The following is a 19,626-nucleotide window of genomic DNA, read 5'->3' as shown; positions in this document are numbered from 1 at the left end:
ACATCACACCTCTTTGTAAATATGAGAAAATGAAGACATCCATGAGTGTTTAAATTTCTGTCAAACCATGCATGTCCTCAGTGATTATCCCCAGCACACAGCAGCAGACACAACAAAACTACTTGTTTTTGAGAATGCACACAAAGCTTCTGAATAAGCTCTTCTCTGTTCCCAGCTTTCCTGATTTATCTCTTGGATTGTTCCCACGCCTTGCATTCACCAAAAGCCCGACCTACAGACAAATCTCGAGGGAAGAAGAAATGTGTGTGAATGTAGAGTCAGTGTGATATCTAATGAATAACATTTGTGCTTATGAGAATGAAAAAGAAAGACACGGGAAGCTGTAGTTTGAGTTTTGCTTTTGCCAAGTATGTATGTATCACAGCAGATGTTGGATGAAGCAGGAAGGAGGCGAAAAGACGGGAACTCAGAAGCATTTGTTCAAAAATAACATTGTATGCAGAGGAAACAAAAAAACAAAGGGGTTGTTGTGAACTGGGGGCTTCATCAAGCGCACGATCTTCCAAAATGAGGAGTTCAGCTGCTCTGACTGAGCTCCTGTTTATTTCATCCGATTGTAGAAGAAATAAACACAGAGTTGTACATCTGATTTACTTATGACATCTTTTCTTTAGGTTACTCTGTGGATTCTAATGCTAATGCCACTGTAATGAACAGCTTTCAGGGACTTTGCACTCTTTTAATTTGTATGCTTCTTTTAACTTTGACTGTCTTTTTTTCTTATATGGAAATATGGGATATTTTTTGGTACTTTTTAAAAATATTTATCCAATCAGTAGATTGAGACCATATCTCACCCTCTTTTAAGGCTTTTCAGAGTATTACTATAAAACATGTGCTTGTATTACTCAAACATGTGCTGTATTGTGCTGGCACATGCCCAGCTTTTCATAACACACCCCTACAATTTTGCCATGTAGTAGTTGCGAGCGCCTCTCCTCTTATCGCTGTGCGTGGAGCAACAGCTGATGAGGAATGCAGCAGGTAAAGAGTACACCACTCCCCGCTGAGTGCATAACAATAGAGCTCATTCATCACAGCCTGTTGGCTCGGACTCGCTCCCAGATCTCCTGCTTACCTTGTGATAAGCCTGCTGGAGGTAGTTGTACGGGATCCTCCTGTTGAAGTCTTGCACCACATCCTCGCTGACTTTGTGCACAGACTGAGTCCCAAGTTTCTCCTCGATGCATTTGTCCATACACGCAGCCCTGTGAAGGACCACGTCGAAGAAGCGCAAATCCGACAAGGTTTCATCGAACGGATGCTGGTCTTGGCACCTCAGCCGGCACCGGACTTTGGTGTGCCGGACTTGCGCGTGGCTGCTGAGCGCTGCCTCCATGTAGCGCACCACACTCTCATAGTCGCTGCTGTAGAAAGCCTGCACAGCATTGTCATACAGCAAGTCGTAAGGCTCCAGGAAAGCTGCTGATGAGAGGAACACGGTGGAGAGCAGGACTACTGACGAGATTAGAGCCAGAGACAAGTTTCCATCCATCCTCTGCTTCGGTTCAGGCGGAGAGGAGAGACTAGCTGAGGGGGGGTCAGTCACGGCAACGAGCGCAGCCTCGTTTTACGGTCCATTTAAATGTCTCGTCGCATATAAAGCTACTGAGGACGACACTGCTGGGGCAGGGCGGAAATAATGTTAGGCAATGAAGGGGGACACACATTTTGTTGTGACCCCCTCTCTGGCTTTAACTCCTCCCATCTGGGGGATGAATGGCCGCAAAATCACAGCTCACTCCTGACAAGCGAATAGGCCGGGTCGTGGGGAGGCAACCACACAGAGTTCTCCAGACTCCAAAAGACTGGGACTTTTTTTTTTTTTTTTAAACTTCGGGTTGGCTTCATGCAAAGTTGTCATAAACACAGAAAATCCGAGAAATCTCTTCTTTTAAAATGCTCCTTTAAGCCAAAACTCTGTATGATGGGTTGAATTAAACAACCAAGAACACTACTAGAGGTCCAATACAGACCAGTCGTTTCCCAAACAATAATAAGTTTCCCTCAGAGTCTTGATACCTTTTGTTATTATAACAGTACACATTTTCTTTGTTTTAACCCCCTTTAAATGAATAATGAATCCTTTCTGCGCTGTCTTCCGGAAATTTCTGCTGTCAACAAAAGCAAAGTGTGAGCACGTGAGCGTTAAGAAACACGAGTCTCGTCATTTACAGGAAGATGTCTCCCTCTAGAGGTGATATGCGGTACATGCAGTTCCAGCTCAAGTTTGTCTGAGGACATTTACCATTTATCAGGCTATGACATGTAAATCTAAATAAATAAATAAATAAATAAATACATAAATAATACACCCATCTGTTGAGAAACTGCTAGGGACAATGTAAAACTGTCTGTTTTCCAATCCTAACTCAACACTCAAATGTCAGTTTGAAAAACATCATGGCTCTCTTTCTGCCTCCCAGATGTTATTTATCACATTTTTATCAAACCACTCGATAACATGTAAATTGTGAAACTGTAGGAAAATTTCATTTAATCATACTGTAACATGAGGCCTCAGCTTGAATCATTGCCAATCTTTTATTTCACTGTTCAACGGGTTCTCAGGCGGTATTCAAGGTGTATATGCATTTTCAGCACTAAAATTTCACGCAGGTATAAAACTGACTCATATATCACTAAAAAGCTTTATTTTAGGCTGAAATGCAGGAAAAAAAGAATTTATTTAAAATTTTTATCTCTGGGGAGGAAATCCATTAAAACTTCTGTTTGGGTTTGAAAGACAAAGGCAATATTTTTTACACATTGCATGTATTTAATTATCTACAGAAAATGCACGAGACAATTTTAATGTAATCTGCATTCATATAAATTTTGTCAGGTTTTGTTGGACCCACAGGCCCACAACTGGATACAACAATACTGAACAAGCCACAAGCCTGAAGGCCCAAAAAATCAGGACCCCCTCAGTCCAATGCCACCACTAGAGGAGATAGATTGCTGGCAAGACAACCAGACTAACACCAAAGAAGAGCAATTATTAATAATTTCAAACGGTTATGAAGCCCACCAAAACCACATCTAGTTATGCACTAAAGGGAATAAATAAAAAATAAGATGCAGATAATGTGCCAAAGTAACACTTATAGTTAAACTAAGTCATAAGCTTCAGTCATTCACGGGTTGGGGTTTGGGTAAGGGGGTTGAGGAGCATTACCATGTTTAACGAATGAATTCGTTTGTTAAATCTGTAAATATTTCTTTTCTCTTTTCAAATCTCTAACTTTTTGTAAACGTTAAAAATAAAACATGTAGGCTACATTTACCACGAAAGTAACTGTTTTGACAACAATTTTGGGTTTCCAAATCAAAGCAAAGCATAAGGACCCTATTTTTTACTCTTTTGTCCAAGTCAGCATCATGTGAATCACAAATTTCAGTCCAGACGTTTGTATTTCTACCATTGCTTACATATTTTTGATTATTTATGTTTCTATAAAACAAATAGTGGGAAAATATAGTTACATGCTGATTTAATTTTGTGCGTGCTGCAGACTGTAGTGCATTATGGGGAAAAAAGACAAAACATAAATGCTGTTGTTAATTTCTGTTTTTCCATGCTTATCCAGAACAAATTCGTGTTAATAATGTATATTGGTAAACAGGAGTCAGGCTGGAATGTTAAAGATAAACAAAACTAAGTGTGTGTTTGGGATTTAAAATGAAATGCAGCTTTTTATGTGCAGAACAGGTTATCTGAGAGGAATAAAATTATCAAACAATTATCACATTAAATAGCTTCCTAGATGCTAAAGTTTCCCCCCACCACCAACACCACACACACACACACAGGAAATAAACCACACAGACATGAATATAAATTAATAGGTGGGTTAAGCTTTGACAGTAAACTAAGAAAAAAACAAAAACAACAACACACTGTTTAGCAGCATGGTCATTTTCCTGGAAAGAGTTTTCAGGAAGGGTTGATCAGTCAGGATGTTGGGAGCAGAATGTTAATTATGTCAATTATAGTTTACTTCCAAATTAGGTCATTTTTTTCTTACAGTAACATTCTGCCAGCTTTTGTTTCTGCCCGTGGCAAGACCTCTGACATAAAATAAAGCTACATTTAGAAACTTATTCTCTAAAGGGATTTTATCAAACATAGTTATAACATAATCACACTGGATTTCACACTAGATTTTAATAATAATAAAACAAAAAGCTCTGTTCTCTACTCTTTCTTACCAACTATACACCAAATCATGAAACTCAACATGCTTTAAATAAAATTTCACCCTTTTTTGAATAAATTCTTGACTCTGTTGTGACAAACTTAAAGGAAAACTTTTAATTTCGCTCTTGAATAGCAAACCTTGTAGCATTGTTACAGGAAATAAATGTCATATCAAAACCATTAGAACTCAGACTCCATTAGGCCTGCAAGTGGAATCCATTTATTTTTTTATATATAGCTTAATCCACTTCAGGGTCACCGGCAGCTGAAGCGTATCCCAGCAATAAGCAGGTGAGAGGCAGGGTACACCCTGGCCAGATTGCCAGTCTGTCGCAGGGCCAACACAGAAGGACAAACAACCATTCATGCTCACATTTAGTTCTAGGGAGAATTTAGGGTGGTCAATAACCTAACATGCATGTCTTCGGATACTGGGAGGCAGCTGGAGCACCATGCATACATGAGAAGAACATGCAAATTCTGCATAGAAAGACAACAGTTTGACACCCCCCAGCTGCAGTGAGGACATGGCGCTACTACCACACCACCTTGCAGTCCCAGCTACTTTAAATTAAACATATTTCTTTATGTTATTAGTCTTTTTAGTTATTAGTTTATTTCCATAAGGGATTTTGCCCCCAAAACATCGGCACGTTCAGATTTACGCTCAGCCTCCCCGAACAAAAGATAAACTAGACTGAAGAATTCAAATGATTTTATTCTTTCTTTTTTTTAAAAATTTTTTTTACGAGCAAACCAACATACAAAACGATAAAAAATACAGCCAGACAAGTTGTTATACAACTATAGGATATAATACATAACTTGAACATAATATAAAAATAAATGAAGATTAAAACAATTATGAAAACAGAGGTTAGAATAACAAAGATAACCAAGACCGTCACAACTCCAAATAAAGTGTTCTTCAGTGTTTCTTATCAGAACATTCATGATTTCAACGTACAAAGTGAGAAAGTCCAGTATGTGTCACTCAACTTGTACTTGATTAATCTAAGCTAACACTTCATTCTTCACATTCTTACAGTTAAAACTAAAGGAAATTGCTACAAAACTCAATCCCTTATATAATACTGATATAATTTCTTGATGATTATGGGCACATTTACTTAACTTTGCAGCGATTCGAGACAACACAATACAATATCAACCTTCATTGTCAGACAATGTCTGAATTTTGTTTTCCAGCAAGATGTTTACACAGAACCAAACTTTAACAATTTACCCAGTTAACACGCAATACTTAAACAGTACACAAAAATGTACCAACTTATTTACAAGTATATCATATACCATTCACACACACCATATTGCTTAAAGTTCTGACTTTAGTTTTAAAATTGTTTGATGAATAAAAGTGGGATGTTTCCTTCATATGAGGGTTTTCTGGTTGCTCCATTAGACATAATTGCCCTTGGGCTTTGTGGAGGGAAGGAGCTGGTTGGAGCTTATGGAATCAGATGATCTTGTCCCACAGCATCTCATACAGCTCAGGAAAATGCCGCCCATCAATGTGAGAAATCCACCAAACCAGCTGACAAATACTGCATGTCCAAACTCTTTGCTGCAGAGACAAACATGCTTACATTTATTTAAGATTTTAAAAGTTTAATACCTGTGTGTGTGTGTGTGTGTGTGTGTGTGTGTGTGTGTGTGTGTGTGTGAGCATGTGTGTGAGCGTGGGCAGTTTGTAAGAATAAATAATTTTAATAGCTTTACCTTTGTAGTCGATGAGCTTCATTGAAGTTATGAACAATCATTTGGACGTACCAGGAGGTGATGATGATGGCCAATAAACCTGAACAAAGAAAAGTAATTTAGTTATTTACAAAGTCAAGCTATGTGGAGACTAAATAGAACATCTCTCATATTATGCTCTTAAATTCTTGATTTTGTTTGATCAGCAATAAAAAACAAACAAACAAAAAAATCAAAATCTAAAAATATCTAAACCTTACATATACTTAAGTCAGGAAATATTCAGAACTTCATTTATTCGTTCATATATATTATGTAGTTCAAATAAGGTTTGCAGATAAGGTGGAGCCTATCCCTGTTAGCAGGCGAGCGGCAGGGTACACCTGGGAAAGGGTTGAGTCCATCGCAGATATTTAGAAGTATTCCTCAAAAATATTTGAGTATTATTAATGTTGTCATTTAAGCCAGCATTTGACACACTTTTTAATAACTGTGTTATTTTCCATGTGGTTTGGTGGTCCGTGTAGTAGTATAATACAACTAATAACGTTTTAAAATTAGCACAAATTAACCTTCTTACCTTCATTTTATCTAGATGCTTGTGTTCCAGTGAACAGTACTGCAGACTACTATCGACATTTATTAATAAAACAGCGCCTACTTGGAGTTAAAACAGCTGCAACTATCTACAAAGTTCTTAGCCTGGAACATTATGCATTTAGATTCCTTCTAAAATATTGTATACTTCAATATATCTAAAATATAGCTGCTGAATACATGCTTTGGACTATTGCTCTGCTAAAAGACACAAAACTATCCTTCCTATCTGATACTTTACAGCATAATTTGCTCTAATGTTCCTTGATAACCATCAGACCTTATCATGATACAGTGAATGCCAGAACACAGCAACCCTACAACATAATAGAACCTATACTATGTTATATTGTATTTAAGGCAAAGTATTTTACTTATTAGGTTTTATCAGTTGCCTACAAACAAACTGATGGACTGTATTCCCAAACATCTTTTCTTTGGTTTCCTCTGCATGATGTCAACATGAGAAGACTATAACCTATTTATCAAAGTTTTTGGAAACTTTAGGGAAATTAAAAAAGCAAGACTTTCCACAGGGGTCATCCTTGGCTTTTATGGTGTGGTTTAGTATTTCACACTGAAGCCTATCCAGATCGCTTGGGGGAGTGGGAAACCTTAGTTGCTCTGGCAACACAGAATTCCAAGACATATGATAGCCTGATTGGTCCATTATATATTTTTTAAAAAAGTTAAAAAAAATATTTAATGTAACTTAAATGCCTCAGTGCTTGTATGTTGGTATTATGTCAAACTGTTAAGGAAATATGTTCATCACCATAAATGCCATCCACAAAGAACAACAAAAACATTTGGAAACAATTTATGCAACCTATTTTGTGTAAATGAAGTGTCTGTCATGCTCCTACCTGAAATCATGAACAGGATCCCACCACTCAAAGCAGTTTTGGACTTGCTGTCGGGCATGCTGTCCATGAAGTGGGTGCATTTCATCCCCACAGAGGAGACTATCACAGCCACAGCAGAGAAAAATATGCTGACCAGCATCACGGCTCTGGTTGCCTGGATCTCATCTACAGGAGCACAAGTGCAAGTGTTGATGAATCATAAATTATTTTAAATTATTATTAAAAGACTAAACATTTAACTTGTATGTGAAACTCTGTGTATAGCCTATAAGAGTCTTTAGAAAATCTTAAAATGCAAAGCATATATGTGGAAATTTAGCCTCAAGTTATGTGGAAAAGTGACAATAATTACTGAGAACAAATATGTGTTAAAACTCTTTCTTAGACTGATGTAAAGGAGGTCAGTCAAAAGAAATGTCCGGGTAAACATAGCACGTTACTTTCTTTGTAAAGAATCTCAGCAGCTGGATCTGGAAACATATGGTGTACATACTTACTAGATAGTTTCAGCACGGTCTGGTGAGGTTCACAGACCCATCTGTCTACAGTTCCACTGCAAGTCATCCATAAACCCTCATAGATGCGATGTTTGCCTTGAGACTCTTTCCTCCACTCGACCATGATAACAGAAGCAACAGTGGCGGCGATTCCTGCCAGAGAAATAACGAAACCGAGGAGCTGTAGAGCAGAGCTGGCCATCGTGTCCTAATAACCCCACAACAAATATGTTCAATGATATTTTCTGGATTCTAGATATGATGGATCGGCACTGTTGAAGTAAGAAGTCGTTGATGTCTCTAAAAGACTCTGCTGCGCTCTGCTGCTGCCGCTATTTAAGTCCAGAGCGCATGACGCACGTCCTATACTCCTCCTGCACATGATGATGGAAAGATCCGCAAGTTTTATGAGTCAAGATTAGGCAACTGGCAACAGAGCAAAACTTAAATGAAAAGTTTTAGACTTTAATCTGGACCATCATTTGCAGATATGGAGCTTTGATTAGTTTATTTATTTGTTTACTGCTCATTTATTCCAAAGGGACAAATCTTTGGAGTTACTATTCTGTATTTTTTGTCTCACAATTTAAGAAATTAATAAACAAGCCAGTTCTATTACCAAAAACCGACAGCACTTTTTAGTCTAAAAATAATTCAAATGTGCTTAAAACAAAGCATCAGGGTGCAAATATCTCAGGAGGAAAAATGAAACAAGAACAAAAAATGAGGATAAAGTGCATAAAACTAACATATGCAGGTGGTTCGTTGTTTCAATGAAACCGATTCAGAGCTGTTGTTTCATTTTTGGGATTGTTAAAAGAACTTTCTGACCCTTCTTCAATGAGGATTTAGACAATACATGATTATTGATCTGGTCATCCCATGTGAGATGATGACTATATCAGATTTGTGCAGTATTGACATCACTGCCTTGCACTTGGCTTGTGCATGTGTGCCTAGCTGAAATACCCAGGTGTGTTGGAGCAGGAACACATGGGGAGCATGCAGGATTGTGGGCCTCAAGGACCAGAGCTGGACACCCTTGGTTTAGACCTTGTAAAACAATAGAATATCTCTCAGGAGTTATTATCCAGAAAGCACAAGATGTTGGGTTGCAAGAAAAAGAAATTGAGCTCTGATATTATTTCAAATGACTGAATTAACAAAGGAAACAAAAACTGGTGACGCAGCAGACACAAAACTCTTCATAATATCAAACAGGATTTTGGGATTGCTGCCATTTGAGATGAGATTAGAACAAGCCTTGATTCTGGCATCTTTTACACGTTTCTAAGAATATTAAAGATTATTTTAAAGTAGTCAAAAGAAAGTTTTAGCTGTTAGGTTTATCACACGATAATTTAAAATCAAGTCAAATTAGTTGTGGAGACCAATCTAGATGTTGTCATTTTATCAACACATCCAGTGAAGAAATGTCATTGTGCATGTGTGTTCTTCTGCTTGTATCTTCATAAGAAAATGATCAGTGTTTTACCGACTAAGCATGATACAGTAAGTGTTAACATTGCATTTGTTACCACACAACTTGTACAGTTACAACAAAAAGTAAGAGGGTAAAAAATACTGAAAAGTTTTTCATGTGAATAACTGTAAGGTTACTGTGATCGACTGTCATTCTTTTCTTTGGTTAATTACAGTTGCAAGCTTGTGTTTTTGTAAGCAAAGTATTCATTTACCCAGACAATTGCTAGATTATTTGCCCATATTTGGTGATGGGGATGCCAGTATGTAAACACATGCATTTGTCTCTTAGATTGGATCAGTCTCCACCCTTTCCTGAAATAATTCCCAACCAAATATTTCACTACATATCAAGTTAGAGCTTCCATCAGCATATTCCTAAAACATCTGATGTTATAACTTCAACTACAAAATGAAGCCAGTCCAGGTCAAGCTCACTTTCCAAGGAAATTCCAGACATGTGTAGTCTGCAGGCTGCACCATTTGGCTCAATATCTGTAAAAGTTATAAAATCCAGTGCAGAATTAGTAAATTCAAGGTAAAAACGTCTTCTCTGTTACTCCATGAATTTGCCCTCCTACATTAACAAGATACTTGGTGTAAACTTTTCTCAGTCATATCAACTTCATAGTAGTGCTGTGATTCACAAAAGTGGGAAGAATTTAGTGAAAATGTTACAGTATGATGGCATATTGAGTTGTGAATGTGTGTTGCAGATGTTTGGTATGTACTTGTGGTTGCTTCTTCTGTAGTAGGTCTTTATGAAGATAACAGCGGTGATGCACCACCAATTTCCTGCAGAAGTGCTTTCTAATACTAAACAGCAGACTGTTTATTTGTCACACCTACTGAGTATCAAAATGGATTTTAATGTAGATTTCAGTTCTAAACATCCATAAAAATTTTTAGGCCTCTTTTTTTTTTTTTCTTTTAAAAAAAAAAAAAAAAAAAAGATCTTCAGGATTAGACAACAAACCTTTCTCTTTTGTCCTTGCTGATAAGTATGCACCCATTTACCAGTTGGGCCCGACAGGGAAAACACATGGGAGAGTGAACATATATATATATATATATATATATATATATATATATATATATATATATATATATATATATATATATATATATATATATATATATATATATATATATTATTATACCACCTACCTTATTATACCTGCATATGCACATATATACAGCACACACATGTGCACATACCAGTAAACATACACTAACATACATTTGCATTTCTGCTTAGTGAAGCATATCTAAATACACCCACACATACTGACACATTCTTATTTATTTACAGATGTAGTTTCATCTGTATTTTTAATTGTATTTGTTTACATGTGTTCTTGTCCTTTATACTTTTTCAATAACATTTCTTTTAATTTTTTCTTATACTGGACTATGTTTGGACACTGGTTAAAACAAAGTACATAGAAACAATTCTAATTTCTTAACCAAATGATTACTGCATTTATATTTAATCAATACTTTTTGTTTTCATCAATGCTACTGGCTCGCTGATCGTTGAATCAAGGCCTCTTGTTGATACAGGTTATTGTGACCACTGGCAGTTGTAAATGGCTCCTTTGTTCATTTTATTGGCAGTGTTTTATGAACATATCCTTCATCCCAGTCAGTTTGTTGTTCTGTCCTTGGTAAAGACTCTTCATCCTCTTTGTCTCACTTGTGTATGAATGTGTTTACATGTTCAATGATGGTTGGAGAGGCTGTTGACACGAACAGGTCTGCTCTAGTTCAGCAGGGACTACACACATGGCTTATCACCACCAAGACTAAATGTGGACAGAATAAATAATGTAGAGTGCTTTTGGAACCTTGAAAAATAAGTCTAAATTATTATTATTATTATTATTATTATTATTATTATTATTATTATTATTATTATTATTATTATTATTATCATATCCACTAATCCACCACCAGGATCAGTAAAACTTGTCAAAGCAGCCCAACATTTCTGACTTGATGTGATCATTCTGCTGTATATCATCCTGAACAACTGTGAACAAAGCATTTTTGTTTATAAGAATAAATCATGCGTCACAATTTCTCTTATAGAAACCAGAAAAATGACCTAAAAAAGTGCATGTGTTGCAAAAAAAGGGAGGAGTTTGTTAGAATCTTTGGATAGTGTTGGGGGAAAATTGTTATGAGTTTGGTTTGTATTAAGTATTAGACATATATGCATTGATTTGCTGTGATCCTGCTGTGTTTTGTGTCTATGCACAAAGCTTTCTTTAAGTCATATGATCCTTGTCTGGAATGTGCATACAAAGTCTGAGACAGGAAGAGTTTCATGCAGGGCATCTGTTTTTGTCAACTGCTTGGTTGACCAGTTGTCTAAAGGTTAGAGGTTAAAGGTAATAAAGTAATATAGTGAGTGATTGATGCTTAGTGAGTTCAGTTTAGTCTTAAATAAGAGATAATGATTGTTTCATATGGTCTGCTCAGCAACTAGGAGGAGTTAAGCATGGTTTATAATTGGGTGTTACTTCAGCATCTGCAGAGAGAGTTCTCTCTCCAAGCTCCAGCGTGTGCTTGTATTAGTTTATAATAAAATGTTCATTGTAAGAAGACAGTTGACTCTTAGATGTATTACAACTTCTCAAGACCAGAGTATTTTCCACCACAGTTTTTGGGGGCTCGTCTCGGGATCCTGCGTCAGTCCACCACAATAGTCGTTTAACATTTGTCACATATTTTCTTGGAATAGAACAAACTGAGTTTCACAATTTCCTTTTGTGGCCAAAGTGGCCTGTGTGACTGTGGTAATAATTCTATATCATCAGCTACACCCACTCCATGATGTTAGATGGAGTCAGATGATGTTTGGGAAAATGTACAGTACACACACACACACACATACATACACACTATGACATCATATTCTAATGGGTTAAAAAAAAAAACTCCATAAATGTACTGACAGTGTGCTTCATACTGGACCTTTAAATAAGAATTTTAATCTTAGTTTTAATCATTAAGATGTCATTGTGGCTAATTATTAAGTGTCTGATAAATGAAACTGTAAAGTGATTTACTGTCTGCTACGTTACAGACTCAACCCAGTCAAGCTGTATTTCACATCCTGCAAAACTAAAACAGGATGAGCAGGAAACACAAGTGAAAGGCTGGCAGAGCGTAACAAAGAAGTACACTTATTCTTTCTGATGTTGCTCAGACCTCAAGTTTCTATTACTGGACAAGAAAGTGTTGCAAAACAAAAAAAAAAACAACAACAAAAAACTACTTTTTTATTTAAAAAGGGTTGAGTTTGCCTCACTACACTTAAGCCTCGAAAAGGGAAGTTCTGTATCTAAAAGAGTTGTTTCCATATATTTATAGAGTTAACAAAGACAGATGTAAAACAGGGAGGCATATATATTAGAAACACCATCTACTTAGAGTTAAAACAGATTAGTAGCTGTTCTGTTGAGAAGATATTGTTAAACTGTATCACACATACAAAGACACCCTTCACCTTCTCCTCCCCACCAACAAAACAAGAAAGATGTGTTTACAATAAGAAATAAGCAGAATCAAAGTGTTTCCTCTGAAAATAAAATATCTTGCTCTAAATGCAGGTACCACTTCATAGTCAAGCCTACGACATGCTGCATCATAATTTACAGTGGTAGAAATTCTGCCAATTTTCTTGTGCTCTTTGCTGCAAATCTTTTACCATGTGATTTTTTTCAGTAAAATTTTGTCACCTTTAAGCACTGACATGCAAAACAAGTTTCACTCTCACACAGTTGAATAATCAGTTAACAGAAATGTCTTTTCATAACAGAAATGCTTTGAATTTACTTTTGCTAGTAGCTTCATTCCTGTTGGCTGTTTGTACACTGAGTGCTTAAACTTATAACATAAAAAGCGTGGAAAGTTTTACGGTTTTCTTTCAGCATCGAGCCATTTTGTTATTTCTGCTTTCTACTGTATGTTTGGGTGCTGTCAAAATTATGCTTGAGCCGATTAAGCTTATTTACTGAGGCTCGGTCTCAGCTTAAATTCACCAAGTACCATCTTATCTGCATATACAATTAGGTATTTGAGTATTCCCTGAAATCTGGGTCTTTAAACTGAAGAACTTCTGCATCTTTCCTAAATTCACATGAACAAACATTTAGGAATTTAGGAAAGTTATTGGAAACAAAAGGCATCAGTTGCCCACACACGTAATTTATTAAAACCTGCTGTAGGAGCAGAGCTCTGCTGATGCGAGCATGCAGCTGATCTGCTCAGCTTCAACTTTCACACTTCACTAATCCAACAGGTAACAGCAGATACACAGATGCAGGAACTTTGATCCAAAGTTATGACGAGTTATGAACATACTGGTGGTAGCATGTGGCTCAGTAACTGGTCAAGGATTATGCAGCATGTGGACCTGGAAAGCTGCAGATTGAAATAGCAACCACATCTTACCTGAAAAGAAATAGTAAGTGCTTCATTATGAAAAGCTTTTTTGTTTTTAAGTTACAAGTGTAATTTTTGGGTGGATTTGTCTCCTTGCCAGATTGTGACTCATTGATGCTTTCAGTTGCCTTCATATCACACAAAGAGAGAAAGCGGACGACAGAGACGAGTTTTGGCAATAATCAAAGCTCACTTCTGAGCATTATTGGAGTAAATGACACCAAAAATATCTTTTCCACTAATGCTGCTAATAGAATCAACATGGCATATTCAAGTTACTTGCTTGCTTATAAATGCACATGAACTTTTAAAAAAGGTGGGCTGTTTCTCTCTGACAACACACAAAATCTTGAAGCGTGCAGACCAATTGCAGCACCTACAGGTGTGTAAACATGCAACAAGCAACTGGAGCACAAATGCAAGTCTCACTAAAACATAATGTAAAGATGCCATCTAGAGGCCAGTAGCAACCAGCACCAGGAGTCACTAAGGGCAGGCCGCTGCTGTTTGAACATTTTGTACCACTGACTAATAGCTTACATTTGAATTATATCTTTTTTTTTTAAATATACACATGTTTTATCGTACAAATTGTGAGTGAATAAAGTGCACTTTTCATGTTTTCCTGCAAAGTTAAGCATAGGGATATTTGGCATCTGAAATAATACACTTTTGTACATTAAATTAATTAATCAAAGTAATAATTCAAGCTATATGTGTTGTAAAAAATACAATATGGGTTACACTGATTGGTAATTGTAGATTACAGAGAGGCCTGGGACTCCGTTGCTATTGAGGCTATCTCACGTAAGAAAGGTTTGACCTGTCAGACAGGTATAACCCTGATGATGGATGGATTCCATGACATGCTTCAGGGGCCAAAGCTCTGGTATGTTTCGCGGTAAATCACTCAAAATGTAATGTTACCAAACCATCAACTGCTCTATTATGATGGCTGCAACTAAAACCATAGCTGGCCGTTTACAGCAAAATGGAGCAAGTGATCTTCTTTGTTTAGAGTGAATAAGATAAACCTTAGCAACATTAAACCTGCTCAGAATTCATTAAATAAATTACTAAGAACTAAAGCTAAACTGACATGGAAAATCTTCTAAGCCATTAAAACCCATAACCTACATGAGAATCATTTGGAAAACAACAGAAGCCACATTTAACTCTACAGCTAAGATTGTGCCGTTTATTTCCCCTCCCCTTAATTCTACTTAATATTTCTGCAGAAACTCAGCAGCTGATTCATATCTCAAAATAAATTCAGGAGTTCTCTGTTGTTTAGTGCATGCTTAAACACAACCCCATAGACTGTCGTGGCATGCATAGAGCGGTGACTCCCTGCATAGATGGGTCTGGCTGTTGCTCCAAACCAGTCTGATGTCATTCCTGCAACAGGTAGAGCACTGAGCGCCTCCAGGCCAAACGGCCTGGTGATTTTTCTTTGCCTCACAATCCCATGTAGTAACATTCAGATATCATCTTCTGCACTTCCATGTCAGCCATGAAAAACATGACACAAACCTCTGAAAGGCTGAGGATAATTTATTCTGACTATACTGCAATGATACTGGAAACTGGTTCACATACAAGGCATTAGGCATATAAGTACAAATAAGATGCCATCTTTTTCTTTCGTTTGACATTACCAAGCCAATTTCACATGATCTGTATCAAGTGTGAGAAGTAAGTTTGTGGTCAAACTCATGCAGGATAAGCTTCATTTTGCTGCTTAGATTTAGGACCCTGGCTATTTTTGAACAAACAAACAAGTAAAAAAAAACAAAACAAAACAAAAACAAAGAAACAAACAAACAAAAAAAAAAAAAAAAAAAAAAAAATATATATATATATATATATATATATATATATATATATATATATATATATATATATATATATATATATATATATATATATATATATCATGATAGACTGACTTTTGCCAGAAGCCAATACATTTAATATCTCTGTTTAGTTTTTTTTAAAAATTTTCTTATATAGCTTCACTCTTTCTGTGGTGACGCCTTCACAAAGTCAGCATGGATTTACTTTATTTGGCTGGACGGCCTTGACACCTGACTAAATAACTCCGACTACCTCCACCGGTTTTTCCTGAAGATGTGCCTCAGTTTTTTCAGACCGAGAGAAGCAACTAAACATGTAATAAATCAGGCTGAAGAGGCGCGTTTTTTTTTTTTTTTTTTTTTTTTTAAATTTCTTTCTCTCTCTCTTTCTTTTCTTTGACATGAAAGACAGATAATGGACTAACATGCTGTCTTTCCCCCACTGGATTTTCCATTATTAATATGTGGATGAACAGAAACTTGTGGGGAGGGTGATGGGCCGCCTCTCCCTCCCTCCCCCAGCAGTGGGTGTGTCTTCATGTCTCAACACGGCGTGCTGCTCCTGATAGACTGCTGTGTTTCTGATTCTACCTGCCAGGTGAGAAGGGAAACGCAGCCAGTCCTCGCGTTGAACTCTTTGGCTTTTCCACCATTCATCGATCAATTACAGCGTGCCCTGCCAGTACCAGGTGAGCTGAAGCACCTAAGAGAGCGTTTTAATGTAGTTTACATGTGCTTTTTCTTTCTTTTTTTTTTTTAATTTAAAAATCTGATTGAGCCCTGTTCACTCTGCTGAGGGAACACCTGTTGCAACCAGGCGGACACACCATATGAAGTCAAAGTAAGCAGGTAAAAACGAATTTGAGTCAGATTAAATATTTGCTTTCACTCACTAAAGTTCCTTATTTGTTTCAGTGATCCATGGAAAAGCGCACGCGTCCTAACTCACCTGTGCGCAGCTGTGCTTGTGGTTGTACAACACTAATCATGACTTTTTCTGCTTTTTACAGGGGGTTGTTCAACAGTTCTGTTACCCACACAGCTGGAAACTTTGCCTGTGAATTTCTTTGATTTAAAAATTTCAGTCATTGTTTCTGGTCGTGTGTGTGATGTGCATCCAAGACTAACCCGAGGAGACCCACTGGGAGGATTTAGTCGAACTTGGAAAGCCATTTGGTTGAGTTAACTGAACTGGAAAGCATGATTGTGGCTTTTAACAGACAAATCAGTTAAAATGGCTTAAAAATCTTGCAGCCACGTGGTAGTTGCCTATTTATATTTAAAAAAAAAAAAATCTAACCCTTTTTGTTTAATCTGGTGAGCATTTTCACCTCTACATTAAAACTGCTCTGCTAGTAGAGCCACTGGGTGGGAAGACATCTTCCCTGATTTCAACACTTTTTAATCTCAACAGCAGCAACCTCTTTTCTGTTAATGGCGTTTTGCTTTCAGTTCAGTTGTGTCATATCCCACAGAGGGGTATGGCAGTGGTGTTAACACATGCACACAAATCTGCAGTATGTCAGGTATGTTGGTGAACCAGCTCCACTCATCCTTCCTCAGATGATGGGTGGGACTCTGCTTTCCTTGAAATGCTGTCCCATTTAATTAAAAAGCTCTCATTAAAACAACTTGCAGTTGACATGAAAGGTACGAGGAAATGGACACTTGCCAAATACATGGAGCACATGATTTACTGGATGAATTCTGGTCAGAGGAAGGTGTCAAGTACTAGTATGCTAAAAGCTCATGAGGCAGTTGTTGCAAATGATCTGATTACTTCTGTATTTGCTCCAAAACTGAAATAAACTGTTTCTTAAAAGTTTCAATTACTACAATGCATTTGTAGGAATGCTTGGAGATCTCCACAGTGAGATTCTTCAGATTTTCATTCATTACTGCTAAGTTAAAGCATGAATACTTTTGAATACTACCCTCTCAACATTCAGATCCATCAAAAGGTCTTGTTTCTTCAATGCACAATTAATTTGGTGATGATTTGTCAGCAGTTTAAAGATGAGGTTAGAATGACTTCAGCTTTCAGGAAACTTAGCCAGTACTACTGGTTCAAGCCACTGGGGTTTGACCCATGCAGTATCACTAATGCAGAACAGTCAAGTGTTGAATGGAAATGATATTTTATTTTCAGATACTATAAAAGAAACTTCAGTTCATTTTACTCAAAGCAAATCTCCACATAAATTCATGATTGGTATATTGCATACAAGCCCTAGAATAAAGACTAAAAACCTGATGTTTGAAGATTAATTTAAATATAATGTAATCCCTGATGCACAACATCCAAAAGATCCAGTTTAATCACACAAATTTTCACTTTTCCTGTATCCTCAACCACAAGGTGGTGCTCTCCTCAAAGATGACATTTGGAGTCAAATCTGCTACAGGAACAACTTTAAGCTCATCCCCTTTCTAAGTTTCAGGGAGTGCAAAAAAATCCCCAGTTAATATCATTCAACACTTTCATGTTTGTCCCCCACAATATAAATCACATAGAAAACTACCATCAGTTTCACACCGGGAAAAGTTTTCCTTTTAACTTTCAGCGACATTTATTACAACATAGGAACTTTGAAGCAGCACCAAATGTTTTGTTGCCAATGCAAACACTTCTATATACTCTAAATATGTGCCCTTCATTTTTACCAACACTATGAAAAGAAATTCAGGTCTGAGAAGTTGGAAAAGGAAAAACAAAACATTTTGAGCAGGATTATGAGTAATTTCCCTTCTTCCAGGTGAAATTGTATTGTGTTAGGACTGCTGGCAGGAAGTGATGTTTGCCTTCGAGTTTCCGTGACAGCGAGAGAGACTGGAGAACAAAAATCAACGGAACAATGCAAGGAAAGACACCAAAACAAAGTATAAATATTTTTTTAAAAAAAAGATCCCTTTGTAAAGACAAACTACTTGTGCAACATTAAATTTTAGGACAGAATAGAGAATCTGGCATTTCCACATTGATTTGACACAATTTGATAAGTTAAAAAAAACAAAAAAAACCTGCCTATTAATTCAGGTTTCACAGACAAGTACTGTACATGCATTTCTATTTCAGACTGTAAATGAAAAGATATTTTATACAGCAGTAGCATATGAGCAAGTATATATTTTGTTCATTCGCAAAATTGATTGGCTTCCTGTGGCTGTAGCCCTTTCTGATTAATACAGAGCTGAAATCCATGTACACGGTTGGATACTCAGTAAGCATGCACAGAGACAATCATATACAGTCATGGGGTTGAAAAACAAAAAAGCAGAAAGACCAGTTAATGTGCATGGATTGTCGCAAAGCTCCACTTCTGCACTGTAACAAGGCGGCGCAGATGGCAAAGCCAGAACTACCAGCATCGTGATGAAGGCTTATTTATTCAGTTGAATACAGCAACAGAGATGAATTCCTCTAGAGTCATAGGCTGTGTGGCACATGGAGACGGAGTTCTTGTTGCACAGCGTGAACTGCAGCATAAGTGTACAAAGCAGCTGCCATGTTATCTAAGACACTGTAGCAGCCATCTTGTACCAGACAGGCATTTCCCACAAAGAGTTATGAGGAAATTGCATGGTTGCAATATATCCAGCAGAGGCCCTTGAGATGCCATGGTCCGCAGATGGGACAAACTTCAGCAAACCAATGACCACAGCAGATGAGGAGCTGCTTTTCTACTTCGACAGCTATGAATCAAGGGCGTTTATTTCACAAGGCTGCTCATTTGGCTTGTCATCAGTTAAAAGAAATATTTGGGATTTACAAGTTTTTAAATAGGGAAAAAAAAAAAGTGTTGTCCCAGCACTCATAGACCCACTTCCTCAACTTGGGGCCAACTTAAAAAAAAAAAAAAAAAAAATCTTCAACTCATTAGATTGTCCCAAGGCTTTTGGTCAACAGAGTGTGAATGGATAAAAAAACAAGG

General features: G+C 37.1%; 2 protein-coding genes across 3 annotated transcripts in view; both read right to left on the bottom strand.

Moving 5' to 3' along the window:
* Nucleotides 1-1,621, bottom strand: part of p3h2 (prolyl 3-hydroxylase 2) — a 55,154-nt gene extending 53,533 nt beyond the window's left edge. For both annotated transcript variants that reach the window (XM_079244667.1, XM_079244668.1), the window contains exon 1: nucleotides 1,100-1,621. In XM_079244667.1, the coding sequence (XP_079100793.1) occupies nucleotides 1,100-1,516 (417 nt within the window). In that variant the 5' untranslated portion in view covers nucleotides 1,517-1,621. The remainder of the gene's footprint in view (nucleotides 1-1,099) is intronic.
* Nucleotides 1,622-5,644: 4,023 nt separating this feature from the next.
* LOC306759889 (claudin-19-like) lies at nucleotides 5,645-8,106 on the bottom strand (the record flags this gene model as incomplete). The annotated part of the gene is made up of 4 exons (XM_079245635.1): nucleotides 5,645-5,810; nucleotides 5,966-6,044; nucleotides 7,408-7,572; nucleotides 7,905-8,106. The coding sequence occupies 4 exons, from the start codon at nucleotides 8,104-8,106 to the stop codon at nucleotides 5,645-5,647; spliced, it is 612 nt and encodes a 203-aa protein (XP_079101761.1).
* Nucleotides 8,107-19,626: the final 11,520 nt, after the last annotated feature.

The sequence above is a fragment of the Telmatherina bonti genome, assembly GCF_933228915.1.
Source record: "Telmatherina bonti genome assembly, chromosome: 8".
Lineage (NCBI taxonomy): Eukaryota > Metazoa > Chordata > Actinopteri > Atheriniformes > Telmatherinidae > Telmatherina > Telmatherina bonti.
This window is presented reverse-complemented; position numbering and strand designations above follow the sequence as displayed.